This window comes from Mytilus trossulus, chromosome 4 (genome assembly GCF_036588685.1).
Source record: "Mytilus trossulus isolate FHL-02 chromosome 4, PNRI_Mtr1.1.1.hap1, whole genome shotgun sequence".
NCBI lineage: Eukaryota > Metazoa > Mollusca > Bivalvia > Mytilida > Mytilidae > Mytilus > Mytilus trossulus.
This window is the reverse complement of record NC_086376.1, coordinates 67,448,053-67,463,736: the sequence shown is the minus strand read 5'-3', so window position 1 is coordinate 67,463,736 and position 15,684 is coordinate 67,448,053. Positions and strand designations below refer to the sequence as shown.

Sequence of the window (15,684 nt, the reverse complement as noted above, 5' to 3'; positions counted from 1 at the left end):
TTAGACGTTTTTGAATACAGTCTTTGTAATTTAAGTACATAAGATGGTTTTCACATAAAACAAATACTAATACAATACATGCACGGTTATTCAAATCATTTATTGCAAAATGATCCTTTTCTTAACGAAAGTCATTCTATAAAACTTTTTTTCACATATACTAAACATATGTGAAGTACAATCTGTGTCATTCCAAAGGCCTCTAATAATGTGATAAGTTTCCATACAATCTTCATTAGCTGAAGAATCGCTTGGTTGACCAGGGTACCAAAATATTGGCTCTATTTTGCCATAAGTTGACGCCCATCGCATGTCAGATTCAGTCACATCATCTATTAAGTTTCCATACAATCTTCATTAGCTGAAGAATCGCTTGGTTGACCAGGGTACCAAAATATTGGCTCTATTTTGCCATAAGTTGACGCCCATCGCATGTCAGATTCAGTCACATCATCTATCCCATCTAGCCAGAAACGTCCTGTAGAGTTAAACATTTAATAATGTAGATGAATCTATATAAGAGAAGATCCTTATTTCTAGAAAAATTTCCCATGATTTATTCGTGATTCTTTTTAGGGTGTTGTTTTTTGTGTAACTGTTGGTTTTTTTCAATCAGTGGAGGAAACCAGACATGGCGGGAATTTATGTTTTTGAATTCTTAACATCCCCGTTTACACAATAACAGACCAATCTAAAACGTCAGATGAAATGGATTTTGTTATTTTTACCTTATCAGCTACAGTCTAAATTCATATATTTTACTTGTAAAGATATATGTCAAAACAAAAACAAACAAGAATGATTATAGGATGAAAGCTAATTTAATTCAATATAAATATAATATTGAATATTGACAGAAAATCCGGCGTTACATTTATGATCAGGAAGTGGGTTTTTTATTTTATCGATAATTGCTTTAATCACAATAAAATTGCCCAATGACTGCATCAAAAATAAAACACGTCTATCGTTTACTGCATATTAAATCTTTTAAGTCTTGTATAGCTGACAATACTGTGTAAATCTGTTCATTTCCTTATTCTTCAAATTTATTATTTTAAATTGCTACAAAGCATTTACATTTGGCTCTCTTAAGCAAACAATGAATATGAAGACATTTTTTAACGACTTTTTTAGCTTATCAAATGAATAAGAAATAGGAATGTGGTTTTAAAACGTTTCACAGCCTTTCTTGTTCTTGGTAAGTTTGTTTTATCTTGGTAAAATAACATTTTTAATACATTAACTTTATTCAATTGTTTATATGCTGTTCGCTCCATATTATTTTTAATTGAAACATCATTTATGTACTAGCAAGTAGGTTATCTAATATAACCTCATTGGTACTAGTAAATACTTTATTCACTGACTACCATGTATTTGATCGCTTAAGATACAATATACTACTGAGAATAGATTCATTTAGCCTATTTATTCTACATACTTGTTTCCTAAATACAAGTTCTAATCATCGTACTTGTTTTATCTGCAGTGCATGTTTACCTTAACTCAAAGCTTAAGGATATTTTCATCTACTTATCTATAAAGAATTCGTCTATAATAAAACATATTGACAAGAACATTATTTACAGTATAAAACATTTCTACGTCTATTTATAATAAGATTACAGGCTTTGGCGCTGCTACGAATCATATTATTATCAGAAACAAAAACACTAATTTCTGTGTATCATCAAAAGACATAAAATCACTATTAAAATGTGTTGCTTCATCAAATATTTTTTTTCTAAAATCGTCATTGACACGATAAAATAACATGGGCGTCATCTTCTAAAATATTCATACAATTATCACAGACTCGATCTTTTTAAAATAATTTTCAAATCTCTCCGTTTCTATTCTTAGTGGTACACCACATCAAAATTTGGCAAAATAACTTACAATAATTTACAATAAGTTTACGTTTCAAAACTGTTCTTAAATAGATTATATGTACGAAGTTTGTTACCACCTTTACCAGATAAAGCTTTCTCTGACTGTAAATTGCATTGCCACTGTTCGACATATTTACTAAACATTTTAGACGTAACAGTATTGACAACTGAAGTACTATCAACATATTTTGTAATGATACACAAATGTTCTGCATTATACTCAGAAAATGTTTTTCTACATAAAAATTCTAATTTTTTTATACACTTATGGTTTTTACTATTTTTTCTGTTTAAACGATCAGAACTCATATTGTTCCAACGGCAACATAGTCGAATTCAGCATTGCCATTATTTTTGAAAGATAGGTATCCACCCCATATCCCTGCAACTGTAGCATATGGAGTATAATTACCCACTCCAAGAACAAATCTGCAAGCTCTAGTATGGATTGCATTTATAAAAGAAACCTTAAATACCAGCACCATATTCAACAATTGGAAGCACCGAACTCTCATATAATTTTGAAAAGACATTATGAGTAACACCACCAAAGATTTTGCACTTAGCTATAACAAGGCCAAGTGCTCTATTTGCAGATGCTGAAACAGCTTCAGCAGTTACATTATAATCTAAAAATTCACTTAAAACTAAACCTAAATATGTATAAGTAGTAGAATATTCAATGATATCATTCCCACATATAAATTCAACATGTGACTTATTAACAGAAGGTGGTCTGTAATTCACAATATTACACTTTTTGGAATCAATAGTCATACAATTATCTCAACACCATGTATCTAATGCATTTAACAGAATTTGTAATTCTTTTTTCATCATTTGCTAGTAAAACCACATCATTAGCATAAAGCAAAATACACACCTTTTCATCATCAATATCAATACCACACTCATATGATTTCAAGAATGAATCTAGGTCATTTATACAGAGATTAACTAACAAAGGTGATAATGGACATCCTTGTTTAAGGCCACTGATGACATTAAACCATTCTGATAAATTGCCGTTTAATCGAACTCAACAAAATGCATTTGAATAAATAGACTGTATAGCAGCACAAAAATTTACAGCTACACCAATAACGTTTAACTTGGAAACTTGGACCATAGTATAATTCTATTGATGGTATTATATGCCTTTTTAAAATCAATAAACGCACAAAAACGATTTACGAAGCTTCTTTCTGACTTCACTTTATATATATATCTTTGATCTGATTAATACATTCATTCGTCTTGGTGTATGGAAAAAGACAAACATTTATTCCCCCACCCCCACTCGGTCCTGATATTTGCCAACACGCTTTTCCGTTTTATAATATTGGCGGAGCATACGTCAATGTGCGTAATTTAAAAGCATTTTTCTTGAAAGTGAAAAACACTTTAATGAAATTAAATTGAATTTTATGAAGATCCCTTTTGATAATCGGTTTAATTTAAAATACATGTTAGCGGAGAATATTTGAAAACAAGATTTGATAATGAATACTGTAAACCATTTTTTTTTCACGAGCAATTTATCGTCGCGACTTTCGCGAGCAGAAAAATAGCGCAAGTATAGATTATCGAGAATATGTAAAACATGGATCTTTCATTACTAAAATACATACAGTTAAATAGAAAATCGCGAAATTAAATAGCCGCGTTGTGGGCTAGAAAGAGTAAAACGTTAAATTAAGCATCCGCGAAAATATGTTGGTTTGCAGTACTAGAGGCTCAGGGAGTTATGACTTTCTATCGACTGATATTCATGTTGCCAATGTCCTTACTGAACATAAAATATCTGTTCAATATTTTTTGGGGGAAAACGTTGGAATACGAAAAAGTACGATGGTTAAATTTTGTCGATTTCCTGTCATTAATCTTTACGAACAATTCAAAATACATGTATGCTTTCAGGTTCAGTAACATGCCAAGATTATACACAACAAGGTATGGTAAACAATTTTTTTTAATAGTAGTACCGTTTCTCAATTGAACAGATGTCTGAAACACTTCTGGAATGGTTCGAAAAGTTATTGTTCTGCTTAGGCAGTAGATAGTGCTTTTGTAATGAATTTAGACTGTTAAACTCTTTGTTTGTTTGTTTTTTTGTCTTACTGTTTTATAGCACTTTTTAGTTTCAAATCTACTGTGTACAACGTGTTTAAAAAGATATATGTTCATGCTTTTTACTGACAGTTTTTCAATCTTTTCTCTTGTTGGATGTATTTTTCTGTTTTATAAGTGTGCTCGCAGATATACTTAACTTATTTTAAGTTGCTACATTGCAGCTGTTTGGGGATATGAAAAGCTGACCAGCGAATTGGTAATTGGGCTGATTTTTAGGTACCCGAATGCTTTTGAGTACTGTGCATTTTTTTTGGCGATTCGTGATATCTTTATTGATTCCACATTGGTTCAATTCCATACTATTATATCTTACGGGTTTTTAGATTCCGAGTCGAGTAAATGTATATTATTTAGCGTTGTTTGCGAGAATTAGTATTTTTTTCAGATATAGTGATTAAGTTCAAAATCATTATAATTATATATAAATTACATTTGTATGCTATCTTTTACTGTGACAAAATAACTTAGTTATTAACGACAGTATAGCCCTAAAAATGGTGTATTACGTTTAATGTATGACTTTTACGCGGGAAAATATTCAATTGACTTTCCATTCCCCATTGCAATAGACAACTTTCGAGTTCGTTGGAAATCCGTCAAAAACTGTTTTTAGTGAACAGCATTCGTACGTTTATGGACGTCGTCACTTCCGTTCCTTTGTTTGGCGATTTATGGGGAAATCATAATGCTATATTGAACGAATTATTCTGCAAATTAAATATTTATAATTGATATCATGCACTGCTATCATAAGGGAATTGTGATGAGGTACATGTTCCTACGGAACAAATATTATTTCTAGTTGATCCTGCACAATGACGAACACTAAGAGGCTTGACGAAGGTTACTAATACAGGTATACAGGCGATCCCCTCTATCTGGTAAACGACGTCATAAAGGCACGCATAATTTTAAATTGTTTTTGAAGTGTAATTTACTAACTGTCATCTAATTTGATTTCTTATAGTCATGGTAGCAAAACAGAATAAACATTTGATGTCGGATTTGTATAAATATATTTTATATATATTTGTTTTCTGTTTAGTATTAAATTTATATTAAGATCCATTTTGTAACATCTTGTGATCAATTTTATTTGGCAATCGTCAATGGCAGTCAGCAGGGTTAAAGAACATCAGTTGTTCGACCTGTTAGTCAATTGCGTTTTGTTTAAATATCCTTTTTAACTTTTTTGGTCTTTTGGAAAATGTTGTTTGTGCTGTTTATACCCTTCTACAACAAAGAGTTATGTGTTAACTTATTTATAAATATTTCGGATAACAGATATCCTTCATCCGTATATATGAGTGTGATGTTGAATGAATCATTTACCAGTCTACTTAGATTAAACTGTTACAATCTCGAAAATACAAATAAAAAACTCAAACCGAACATCTTTTCATTTATCCCATTTGGCGCCAAAGTTATTAATTTCTTATCCAAAATCTTTCCCAAGTAAGTCTATCCTCACTAGACCAAGCAGTGTTGTGATCGATGATTGTAATGGACAGTTGATTGCATGACATCTGCCTTAGTGTGGCCAGAGGATTTCAAATGTCGACTAAGAGGGAGGTCTGGTTTGCATTCGTAGTCGCTACGATGACCGTTCATTCGTTACTGAAACGGCTGTTCTGACTCGCCAACAAACTGTTTACCACATTTACACTGACGGAGATACACAACATTTGTAGTATTGCAATTAACATTGCAAAATATGGTGTATTTAGTACCAGTGGAGAGACAGTTCAAAGTCTGGGTAATCAGTATTTGTTTGCAAGTCAGACATCGTTTGTTTCCACAACCCTCACAAGAGCCCAATTATGAAGAGCTTGCTTGAAGAGATAAATCAGCTCTCACCAGCAAGTCCATTAGGCTTTTGGGCCTGCGGAAAGCCAGTACAGGTACCTCGGGAAAGATCTTGGACAGTTTTTGATGTTTTAATATATTTGTGAATATTCATGGACTTCAATCGATCATCTTTTATATTATTAAAAATAAGTGGATCCCCCTTTTAGAAAAGTTGTTCCAGGTACAACTAATTTTTGCCTTTTTAGCATGTTGGGACCTCAATGTATTTTCATCATAAAATAAAAATAAAAAGATGCGGTATGATTGCTAAAAGACAACTATTCATCAGATATAAACTATAGGTCATTGTACGTCCTTGAACAAGAGAAAACCCAATGAAGTTCCCAACATGGCAAAATGTAAATGAAAAATGCCAATAGCTGATTTATGTACAAAAAAAAAAAAAAAAGCAAATATGGAAGGCAACCCCAAAAACAACCACTGAATCTGCAAATTTGGAGACATATTTGCAATTTCATGGTCAGACTGGTTTTTTTTATATAAAGAAAACTTGTTAATTAATCGTATTAAACAAAATATGTTAACAAATATCAATCACAATTTGTTTTGAAATTCTATCTTTTCATGAACAAACTAATCAAATTTTGGCAATTTTCAACGACTCATAGCTTGAAATAGAGCACGGTGACTCTTACTTCTTTTTATTAAATTTTTGAAAAAATCATAGTAAAATCTTCATTTTGGCAAATTATAAGAGAATTCTGTCTCAAAAAATATATACTTATGATCTACCTTAAATCGAACGATTTAAAAAAACTTCAATTTTTTACTGGATTAGAAATATTCGAGACTACATTCTGATATTGTTTTTTCAACTGAGTATTCATACATAAAAAAATCTACAACAATAAAAAAAAAAAAAAAAAATTTAACCCATGAATCAAATAGTTTAAGCTGGTGATATGTCCAATTCGTGCAATTTTACTGCTTTGCAACTGTCAAATCATGCTTTTCGAACATTTAATACACAACTTTTCATTTGCTTTGGTGTCAAAACTACATCCACACAGAAAACAAGGGTGATATGAGAGATCAATTCTTGATTTTATACAAACAGTTGTCCGACAATGTATTAAACACTACAAATCGATCATTTATGAATTTTATGATAAAAGCTTGTAGTAATGTTTACGTAGCACTGAGTGAAACACGAACCTTTAATGCCCCAAACAACTACTACAAAGTTGTTATTGGCTTACTCAATGATGGCGTTTCCCTAAGGAGAACCAGGAGTGAAGTATTTTTTAATAAAACGAACTCACAGCTCATGGACTGTTCAAAATATCGACAGTTCTGGATAAGTTGGAAAAACGGACATTTGAAACTAGGCGGAGGCATATATCTAGACAAATATATATTAGCAGACTGGATCGATCAGCGCCAATTCACAGTAAATGCTATTGGCTTAATGACTAAACATGGATCTGATGGAGATTGGAAGATATTTGATGGTAAGTCTACATATTGTAAATTATACTAAGATTTATGGTAAACGTCAATGACACTACAAAGAAACGCCAAAAAAAAACCACAGAATAAATATACAGATTTGTCCAAAGTATAACCTACAAATAACAGCAATTACTTAGAACATCAAATAGAATATAAAAAAAACCTAAAACCATCAAATGATGATCGATTCGTGAACCCTGATGAAAGGAAAGAGACGACACTTGATTAAAATGCCAGCGAAAACGGACATGTTTTTCAACCAGTGAATGGCAGCGTCATGTCGGCGGAGGAAAAGACCTGTCGCCAAATATTGTTTTTCTCATTTTTTGCTTTCAAATGTCAATTAATATAATTTTTCGCTACGTAAAGATGCGGATACAGGATTTTGAAAGGAGGCTAGTTAGCCAACGTTTAAACTGATTTTTGTAAAAAAATTATGCATTTGCATTTATCAAATATGTAGCTCCATAAGAGAGACTCGGCCTCTGACATACACACTAAAGCAAATTGTAAATAGAAATTACAGATGAAACTACGTCAAGCTTTTATATTGACACATATACGTTAAACTTAAAATTTGGACTAATAACCATACTTCTCTTTCAGTTGCAGACACCTTTGTTATTCATTTCAGCACGTGTAGCACAAAAGATATCAAGGCAGTTGAAACAATATTTTTGGCTACTGTCAAGTCGTTAGATCTAGACTTCAATTCTCTGACAAATGTCGCACCCTTGTGGAATGTACTGGTTTTAACTACAACGCCAACACAAAAGAATGCGAACTTAATTCGTCTAGTTTTGATTTTAAATTGTCAACCTCAAATGGATTCAACTCCTATCGAAAATGTTTTCCCAGTAGTTGTGGCAGCTGTCCGGCCTGTTTATTGTAATTACAACTATCTTCTTTTTGTTTTACGAATGCCCTATAATATGTTTTTCTCTTAGTTTTTGGACAAGATAAATATAAGCCAAGCCTTATCTAAAAAGGATTAGAGGCAGTTATATCTTTATTAAAATACATCGTGTAGAAATATATAACGTTTGAAAAAGTCTTGACTCACGTGTTCAAATTTATAACATGATAACGAAATAAAGCTGTGTTTGCGTTATTTTTTTGCTTGTAGTTTTGCACTTCAAGCAATTAACGTTTCAAGCCCTAATTCAAATATGAAGAAACAATCCAAAATATCAAAAAGACCACAAACAACACACTTTTTGTATGTACTGTATGACCAAATAATTACCAATGAAATGTTTTTTATGTGTACATAAAATATCTAGCTAGCTTAGTTATAAGCCTATAAACAATTATTTTTTATCTGTTTCATAAATAAAGTCTCAGAACTCAATTAGAAATTCTATATTTTATTTCATCAGCATAGTATTGTTAATTACCGTGAAAATTCTTTTTCACAAATACTATATTCATGTTTAGAACACCCCTAGTCATTCCAAAGGCCTCGGTATGCGTTTTGTATTTCCATACAAAACTTCCTCTGTTGTGAGTTGGTTTGGTTCTCCAGGGTACCAAAATGTTGGCTCTATTTTACCATATGTTGATGCCCAGCGCCATTCGGATTCAACAACATCATCTATTCCATCTAGCCAATACTGACCTTTTTAATATAGAAACATAACATCAATGACTATTAACCAAATTATCTCTAATATACATGTGTTCAGACATCTCGAGACGGGATGATCAATGTTTTTGTAACAGAAAATTCAAATTTGCAATGATTCATTTTCTGGTTATTTTTGTATTTGCGAAAGTCGAGTAAATGAATTGCTTACAAAATTAGTTGGTTTACAATTTCATTTGAAGTTATCTCACAAACGTTACTTCAGTGTTTTGTTTTATAATACTCTATAGCTATTATAGAATGAGGAGTATCCAAATACGTCTTGTATCGTTATTAAGTACTGTATGTCCCCTCAATTTAATTAACATAAGTCGCTCACCTGGTAAATGCTTTAATTCTTCGTGGATTAAATTTTTTTCTACTTCAGTTTCAATTCGAGCTTAATGTCCACCTAATGACAGATAGTAATGCTGCAAAGTAATTATAAAAAGCATTATTACATTTTCTCTTAGATTTGTTGAACATAATTTTTATACAACTTAGAAAATATGATTATTTATGATTATCGAAATTGCACCATTTAACATTTGTTGCATTAGTTAAAAGTTTTCCAAAACAATTGTCAAGTTTCACCTTTTCAAAAAGACATGGCAGAATACCACGAAGTTTAAAGAAACCATGTGCCCTTCTTCTCATTTAACTCATACAGAATAAGCTTCAAGGTCTTATCTGTTAACCTTGAAGAAAATCTCAAGGTAACAAATAATTTCCAGTAAATGTTTTGTTAACAATTGAAACCATGTGTTAATTTTCTTTAAAGCAGAAGACGTCTTCACATAGTAAGCGCAACTACCTGTTTGACATAGTTAATGCACGAAAAGTATCATCGCCCATTAATATTAATTACAGCCAAATCATATATAGACACGACTTAATCCTTAATCATTGTTTTTTTCAAATTTTTAATTAAACTAAAGACGCATATTTTCTTATTTTCGACAAATTAAAAGAAAGTGCAATTAACGTATATTAACTCGGTTAAAATAATTTGAGATTTTTTAATAACACTGAAAATGTAAGATTCATCCTGAGTACTCTATGTATCTTTATGACTATTGCTCATGCCGATTCACTAAAGTGTTATTTTGAAGGTATCTTTAAAGTCATTACGAAAAGAAACAGAACCAGAAAGAGCATATGTAGCTAGCTAACTGATGCCTATGTGCATTTACAACAATGTACACTCTCCAACATTGTGGACTAGAATGGAATTTAAGACACTAAATTGTGTTTTGTGGATTTTATATTGCTGATCATTTCTTTATCTCCTTCAGTTTTGGCTTAAAGCAATTACAAAAATTTAGCTAAAACAATCGTCATAAAAGAGGAATTACTTCTATAAGGAGTTTAACATTGATGTTGGGATTTAACTTAAGTGTAGATCTTGTTTTTCTCCTTATTAGTTTTGCTATTTATAGTGATTAACGTAAAAGTTTTCATAAACAGAAATTACAATAGGGATTCGATTGTCGGGTTTGGCTGTTAGTCTTAATTGCAGATCTTGTCTTATTAACTATTTTGCTTTTAAAGTTATATATTTTTAAGATCTTTGACCAAAACGCAAATACTAGTAGATGGTTAAAATAGTAAAACTTTTTTTATTGACAATAACTTAAAATTAAGTCGTCCAACGATTTCGATTATGTTGACTCATTTGTAGATCACGTCTAGCCGATCATTGTACTAATAGAATAACTCATCATAGATACCAGGATTAAATTTTGTATTTATGCAAGACGCGTATTTCGTCTACAAAAGACTCATCAGTGACGCTCGAATCCAAAAAAGTTAAAAAGGCCAAATAAAGTACGAAGTCGAAAACCATTGATGACAAAAATTCCTAAAAGTTTACCAAATACAGATAAAGTAATCTGTTCCTGTGGTAGAAAAGCATTAGTATTTCAAAAATTGAATTATTTGTAAACAGTTTCTTTATAAATATGACCATATCAATGATAATTAATGTCAGCACAGAAAGTGCTGACTACTGGGATGGTGATACCCTCGGGGAATTAAAACTCAAACAGCACTGGCATCGACACAGTGGTTGTTGATAGACTCATCATAGATACCAGGATTACATTTTGTATTTACGCGAGACGCGCGTTTCGTCTTAAAAAGACTCATCACCGAGGCTCGAATACAAAAAAGTTTACAAGGCCAAATAAGTGCGAAGTTGAAAAGCATTGATGACCAATTTCCTAAAAGTTTACCAAATACAGCTGAAGTAATCTATTACTGGGGTAGAAAAGCCTTTAAGCTAGTATTTCAAAAAATAAACTTTACCCCTATGTTCTATTGTTATTCATATTGTGTATGTTTGATGGCAATCAGGAGCATCAGACACATGTCTTAAACTAGATACTCCATTGATGGTTGTGACTAGTTTATGTTAAATTTGGCCAACTAGAGAAAATGTTTTTTGAATGACTACGAATGAAACGACGACGACGACGAATGAAAAGTTCTTTTGGACCTTTGGGCCACATGAGCAAAAACAATGTTATGGTGAGTATTGTCTTTACTTACCGATGCCTGCAGCCATGATAACGATTGCTGATGGAACATATAACACGATGTATTGAAACCAACCAACCAGCCAGGAGGACAGGACGAAAATACACAGTCTATTTGTAAATATATGATTATAATTAAATTTGTCTTCGAACTTTTCATAGTTAGTGACCATTTGAAAGGAAAAAATCAAAAATTCACCATTTTGGTGAAAGTGATGAATCGTTTTTAAAGTTAAAGTTTTTAAATTACCCAAAATTATCTTGAAAAAAAATAAACACTTACTTGATCAAGTATGAAATATTTTTTCAACGACGGAAAGAGGATGTTGTGCACCCCTAAACTTCTTTATTTCTTTACCGTAACCTATTCATAAAATCAGTATATAGAATCAATCTATAAATGATAAGCCTTAACAGTTTTTAACAATACTTACAAGCAGATAAAAACAAAAACAGAAATTGCGATTGCAAAGCCATGATTATTTTGCTTGGTCATTTGCTATATCAACGTGTCTTACAGTGTCTCGATTTGAATTTGTTTACTGAATATTCTTGTGACAGTGACCTTCACTTTTAATCATGCAGTGAATTATTGTGTGTTCTGAGCAATCTTTTATCTTTATTTTCTCATTACATAAGTTATGTACAATTCAGAGTTAGAGAGAAGAAAAAGTTTTTAGATTTTAGATTCAAATTGTTTGGCATATTTTGAAGCCGACTGCACGGTGGGTTTTTTTTACTGATTGCCATACGATTGGCTATAATTGGCTATAATTGCTAACATTTACTTCATTTGAATATTTGTGGAAAGTAATTAGCAATCATATCACATCACCTTATTTTTTTTATATATATCTATTGTTTATGTATGTCGATTGCACTTTATATGCCTTTTAGTTATCAATGTCTTTGTTGACTGTTTAAGTGACATATGGTATACATATATATATTCACATTTATTCGTTTTATTTGAAACACCTGGATTGTTTACAGACAATGCATGAGCTACGTATCTGCATTTATTGTTCAAGCATATATCAAGGTGTGTTTCGTAGGGTCTTATGAATTTGAGTTATACATTTATGATCAATACCGTTGAGTGAATACCACTGTACAAGAAGGGACATGTTTTGTTCCCATTGGGATTCCAATCACTTGTCGGTATTTTATATTTCCAAAATCGAACATCTATATTATCAATCAAATCTATTGTGTTTAGCCATTTATTTGCATTTTCTTTTTTTTTATTATTTATTTATTTGCATTTTCAGTAAATGTATGTTTATACAGTTTGCTCATATTCTGTAAATTTAACGTTCGAATTATTCAAAACATTCGGGTGTTTCTATCACAATCAAAGATGAGCGTAGTCACATCTGACACAACTTTATCTTTTGATCCATTAGATTGTTTTATTACAGTTTTGTACACTGGATAATATTTTCGACAAGACCAAAATAGCCCTTTTCACAAAAAATCTTAAGAGTAAAATTTATCTTAAGTCTTAAATATTCCTTAACTGTTAAACTAAATATTTTTATTGTAAGATTAATTTTACACTTATAATTTTTTTTTGTGAAAAGGGCTACATGAATGGAATATACACTAATTAAGGGTCATGTCAATATCATTGACAAACTAATGTCTTTAACACTTCGTTTATGCCTATATGTTCAACCTCTGAATGTTTATTTGATTATGTTCTGTAAGTAAAGAATTAATCAATACACTCAATATTTTTCTACACAAATGTGCTTAGGGGACGACCATTTGTTATTCTTGGGGATGGGGTGGGGTAGAGGGGCAGGAGGATTTGTTTTGGATCGGTTATTTATTTTTGTAAACTAGGAGGACAGGCAATCTATTTTCTGCACTATTGAAGCAAGATTTTTCATTTTCATTAAAGCAAGGGACTGATTGTTTATTTTCACAACTATGTTTATAATATTCGAAAACATACAATTTTTAAATTATTTGTTTATTATAAATAATACATGTATAGTCAAGTCATTGTGTACCATTTAAGAGAATTGATCCTCCTCCTCTGCAGAAATGATTCTTCTTTAATCCCAACTGCATATACATGTATTTCATACATAAACAGAAGCACAGTTGGGTTGTATCTAGCCTTTTTTTAAAGTATTGGCAAACATGTTCCGCCGAGTGGAGCAAGGCCCAAAAATTTGAGGGTTTTGGAGCCACTGAAGGTTCAAGAAGCTATAGAACAAATGATGCAATATCATGCTCTCTGGGTGTTCCCCATACTCTTTCTTAATCTGAAAATGCAAGTAATTTTTTCGACAATATTTTGGTCTCAAAGAAAAATGTATAGATTCACTGTAAGACTTTAGTTTCTAGGGCAACTTCAAAATACCAATATGCATGATAAAGCAAAACTGTAATTCACATAGTTAAAGCTGTGGCTTCTATTTTAAACTCATGATCAAGTTAATAACAACATTACTAAATAACGAAAGGAATGCAACATTAAGAGAATACATAAGTGCAGTCAATGAACAAAAGACAAATAAATAAGAAACATTGATCCCGAAAAATCAAGGGCTACATCTTAGGGAGAACAGAACTTGCCGTAAACACAATTCGATATGTAGACAAGCGTTTGGTTTTGAAATTTCCTACATGAGGCATTTGCCTTAATGTTGTTACGGCCTTTTAATAATTGTGAGGTAAGTGTTCCTGAAAAAATATACCTCAAGTTAAATGAAACTAAATTGCTATTTCCTACATGAGTCATTTGCCGAAATGTAGTTACGACCCTGTAATAAAAGTGAGTTAAGTGTTCCTGAGAAAATATACCTCAAGTTAAATGAAACTTATTTGCAGACATTTCAAGTATATTGAAATAGTCTTCTTCTTTTATTTTTAAAAGATTTGGGAAGTTTTTCGAGATTATTTTTTTCGGGAAAAAGATGAATTTATGAAAAATCTGGTGCCATCTCATATTTTCGATTAGACCTGCTGAGTTATTTATTTGTAATACATTGCAAGTCAGGTAATTTATTTTCAAACTACCACAGAACAAACCATTTATTTTTGTGATTATCAAGGCTGAGTTATCTAATTATCTAAAATCCTCCTCCCCTCCACCCCCCCCCCCTGAATATCAAATGGTCGTCCCCTTATTTAGACAAAAGCATAATTTTCTTGAACTTTTGCCATTCAGTGCTCCACAGTTACACAATGATTCGGCCTTTGGACCGTTTCGGCACCAGGACTACTGATAGACCTGGTAATGACAAAACACGTTCTAGGCGTTTAAAAAATATATCAGATAAATATGTATTCGAATTTGGCGTACAAAATGTTTAATAACAATAAACTGCGTGAAATGTAAAAGCACAAATTTAAACTAGAATTGATAAGAAATACAATTGGGAACAGTGCTCATAGTGCTCATAGAAAATGGTCATGCGGAAGATTCTTTATCATGTTATTTAAGAAAGCAACTTGTATCATGTTTTCAGACTGGTTTTTAAATCAGATTTGTCTAACTTGCTAGTTTGAACCAATTACTCATGAACCTGAATTGAGAGTTATCTTGGCTATTACTATAAATCAAAACATATTGGTAACAGTGACTGGTTCCTGTCAGGTGGCCTTTGTAATAAAAAGTCTTCTGATATTTTGTAAAAATTTCAGTATTACATGCAAGCATTTTGAAAACGTTAGGAAACGAGAGACTTAATTATTTGGATTAATAATTGGAAAAGCGTTTCTTATTAATTTGGTGTTATGAAATTTTGATTTCATGAATGTATCCTCCTTTTGCATAGATATTTTTCTTGGTCTGGGATTGGTTTTTCTTAGGATATTTTGGATTTACAAGCTCTTCAACTTTCTCAGTGGAGACAAATTTATTTTGCGAAAAGCGCGAAAAAACTGTAACAGTAAAATTGGTTCCGGTAACTTTATAAGTGTACTTTTGAAATTTTTTTATAACATAAAAAAGATTTGATTAAAACCACTTTCTAAATGAGGAAATCATATGCCGATATACAATAGAAAAGAGACTGATCAGTCTGAAAGATTGTCCATTGGATGATGAAATGGTGATATAATTAATAATAAATACACTATTGTAAATAACTTTCATTAGAATGTATAATTTAATTGATACATCATAGATACCAGGATAAAAAATATTATCCTGCAA

At 31.5% G+C, this 15,684-nt stretch overlaps 1 protein-coding gene across 1 annotated transcript; it reads right to left on the bottom strand.

Moving 5' to 3' along the window:
• Positions 1-335: 335 nt before the first annotated feature.
• On the bottom strand, positions 336-11,539 carry LOC134716763 (uncharacterized). The gene is made up of 4 exons (XM_063579769.1): positions 11,524-11,539; positions 8,838-8,967; positions 2,372-2,631; positions 336-478 (listed from the first exon to the last, which is right to left on the bottom strand). The coding sequence occupies exons 1-4, from the start codon at positions 11,537-11,539 to the stop codon at positions 336-338; spliced, it is 549 nt and encodes a 182-aa protein (XP_063435839.1).
• Positions 11,540-15,684: the final 4,145 nt, after the last annotated feature.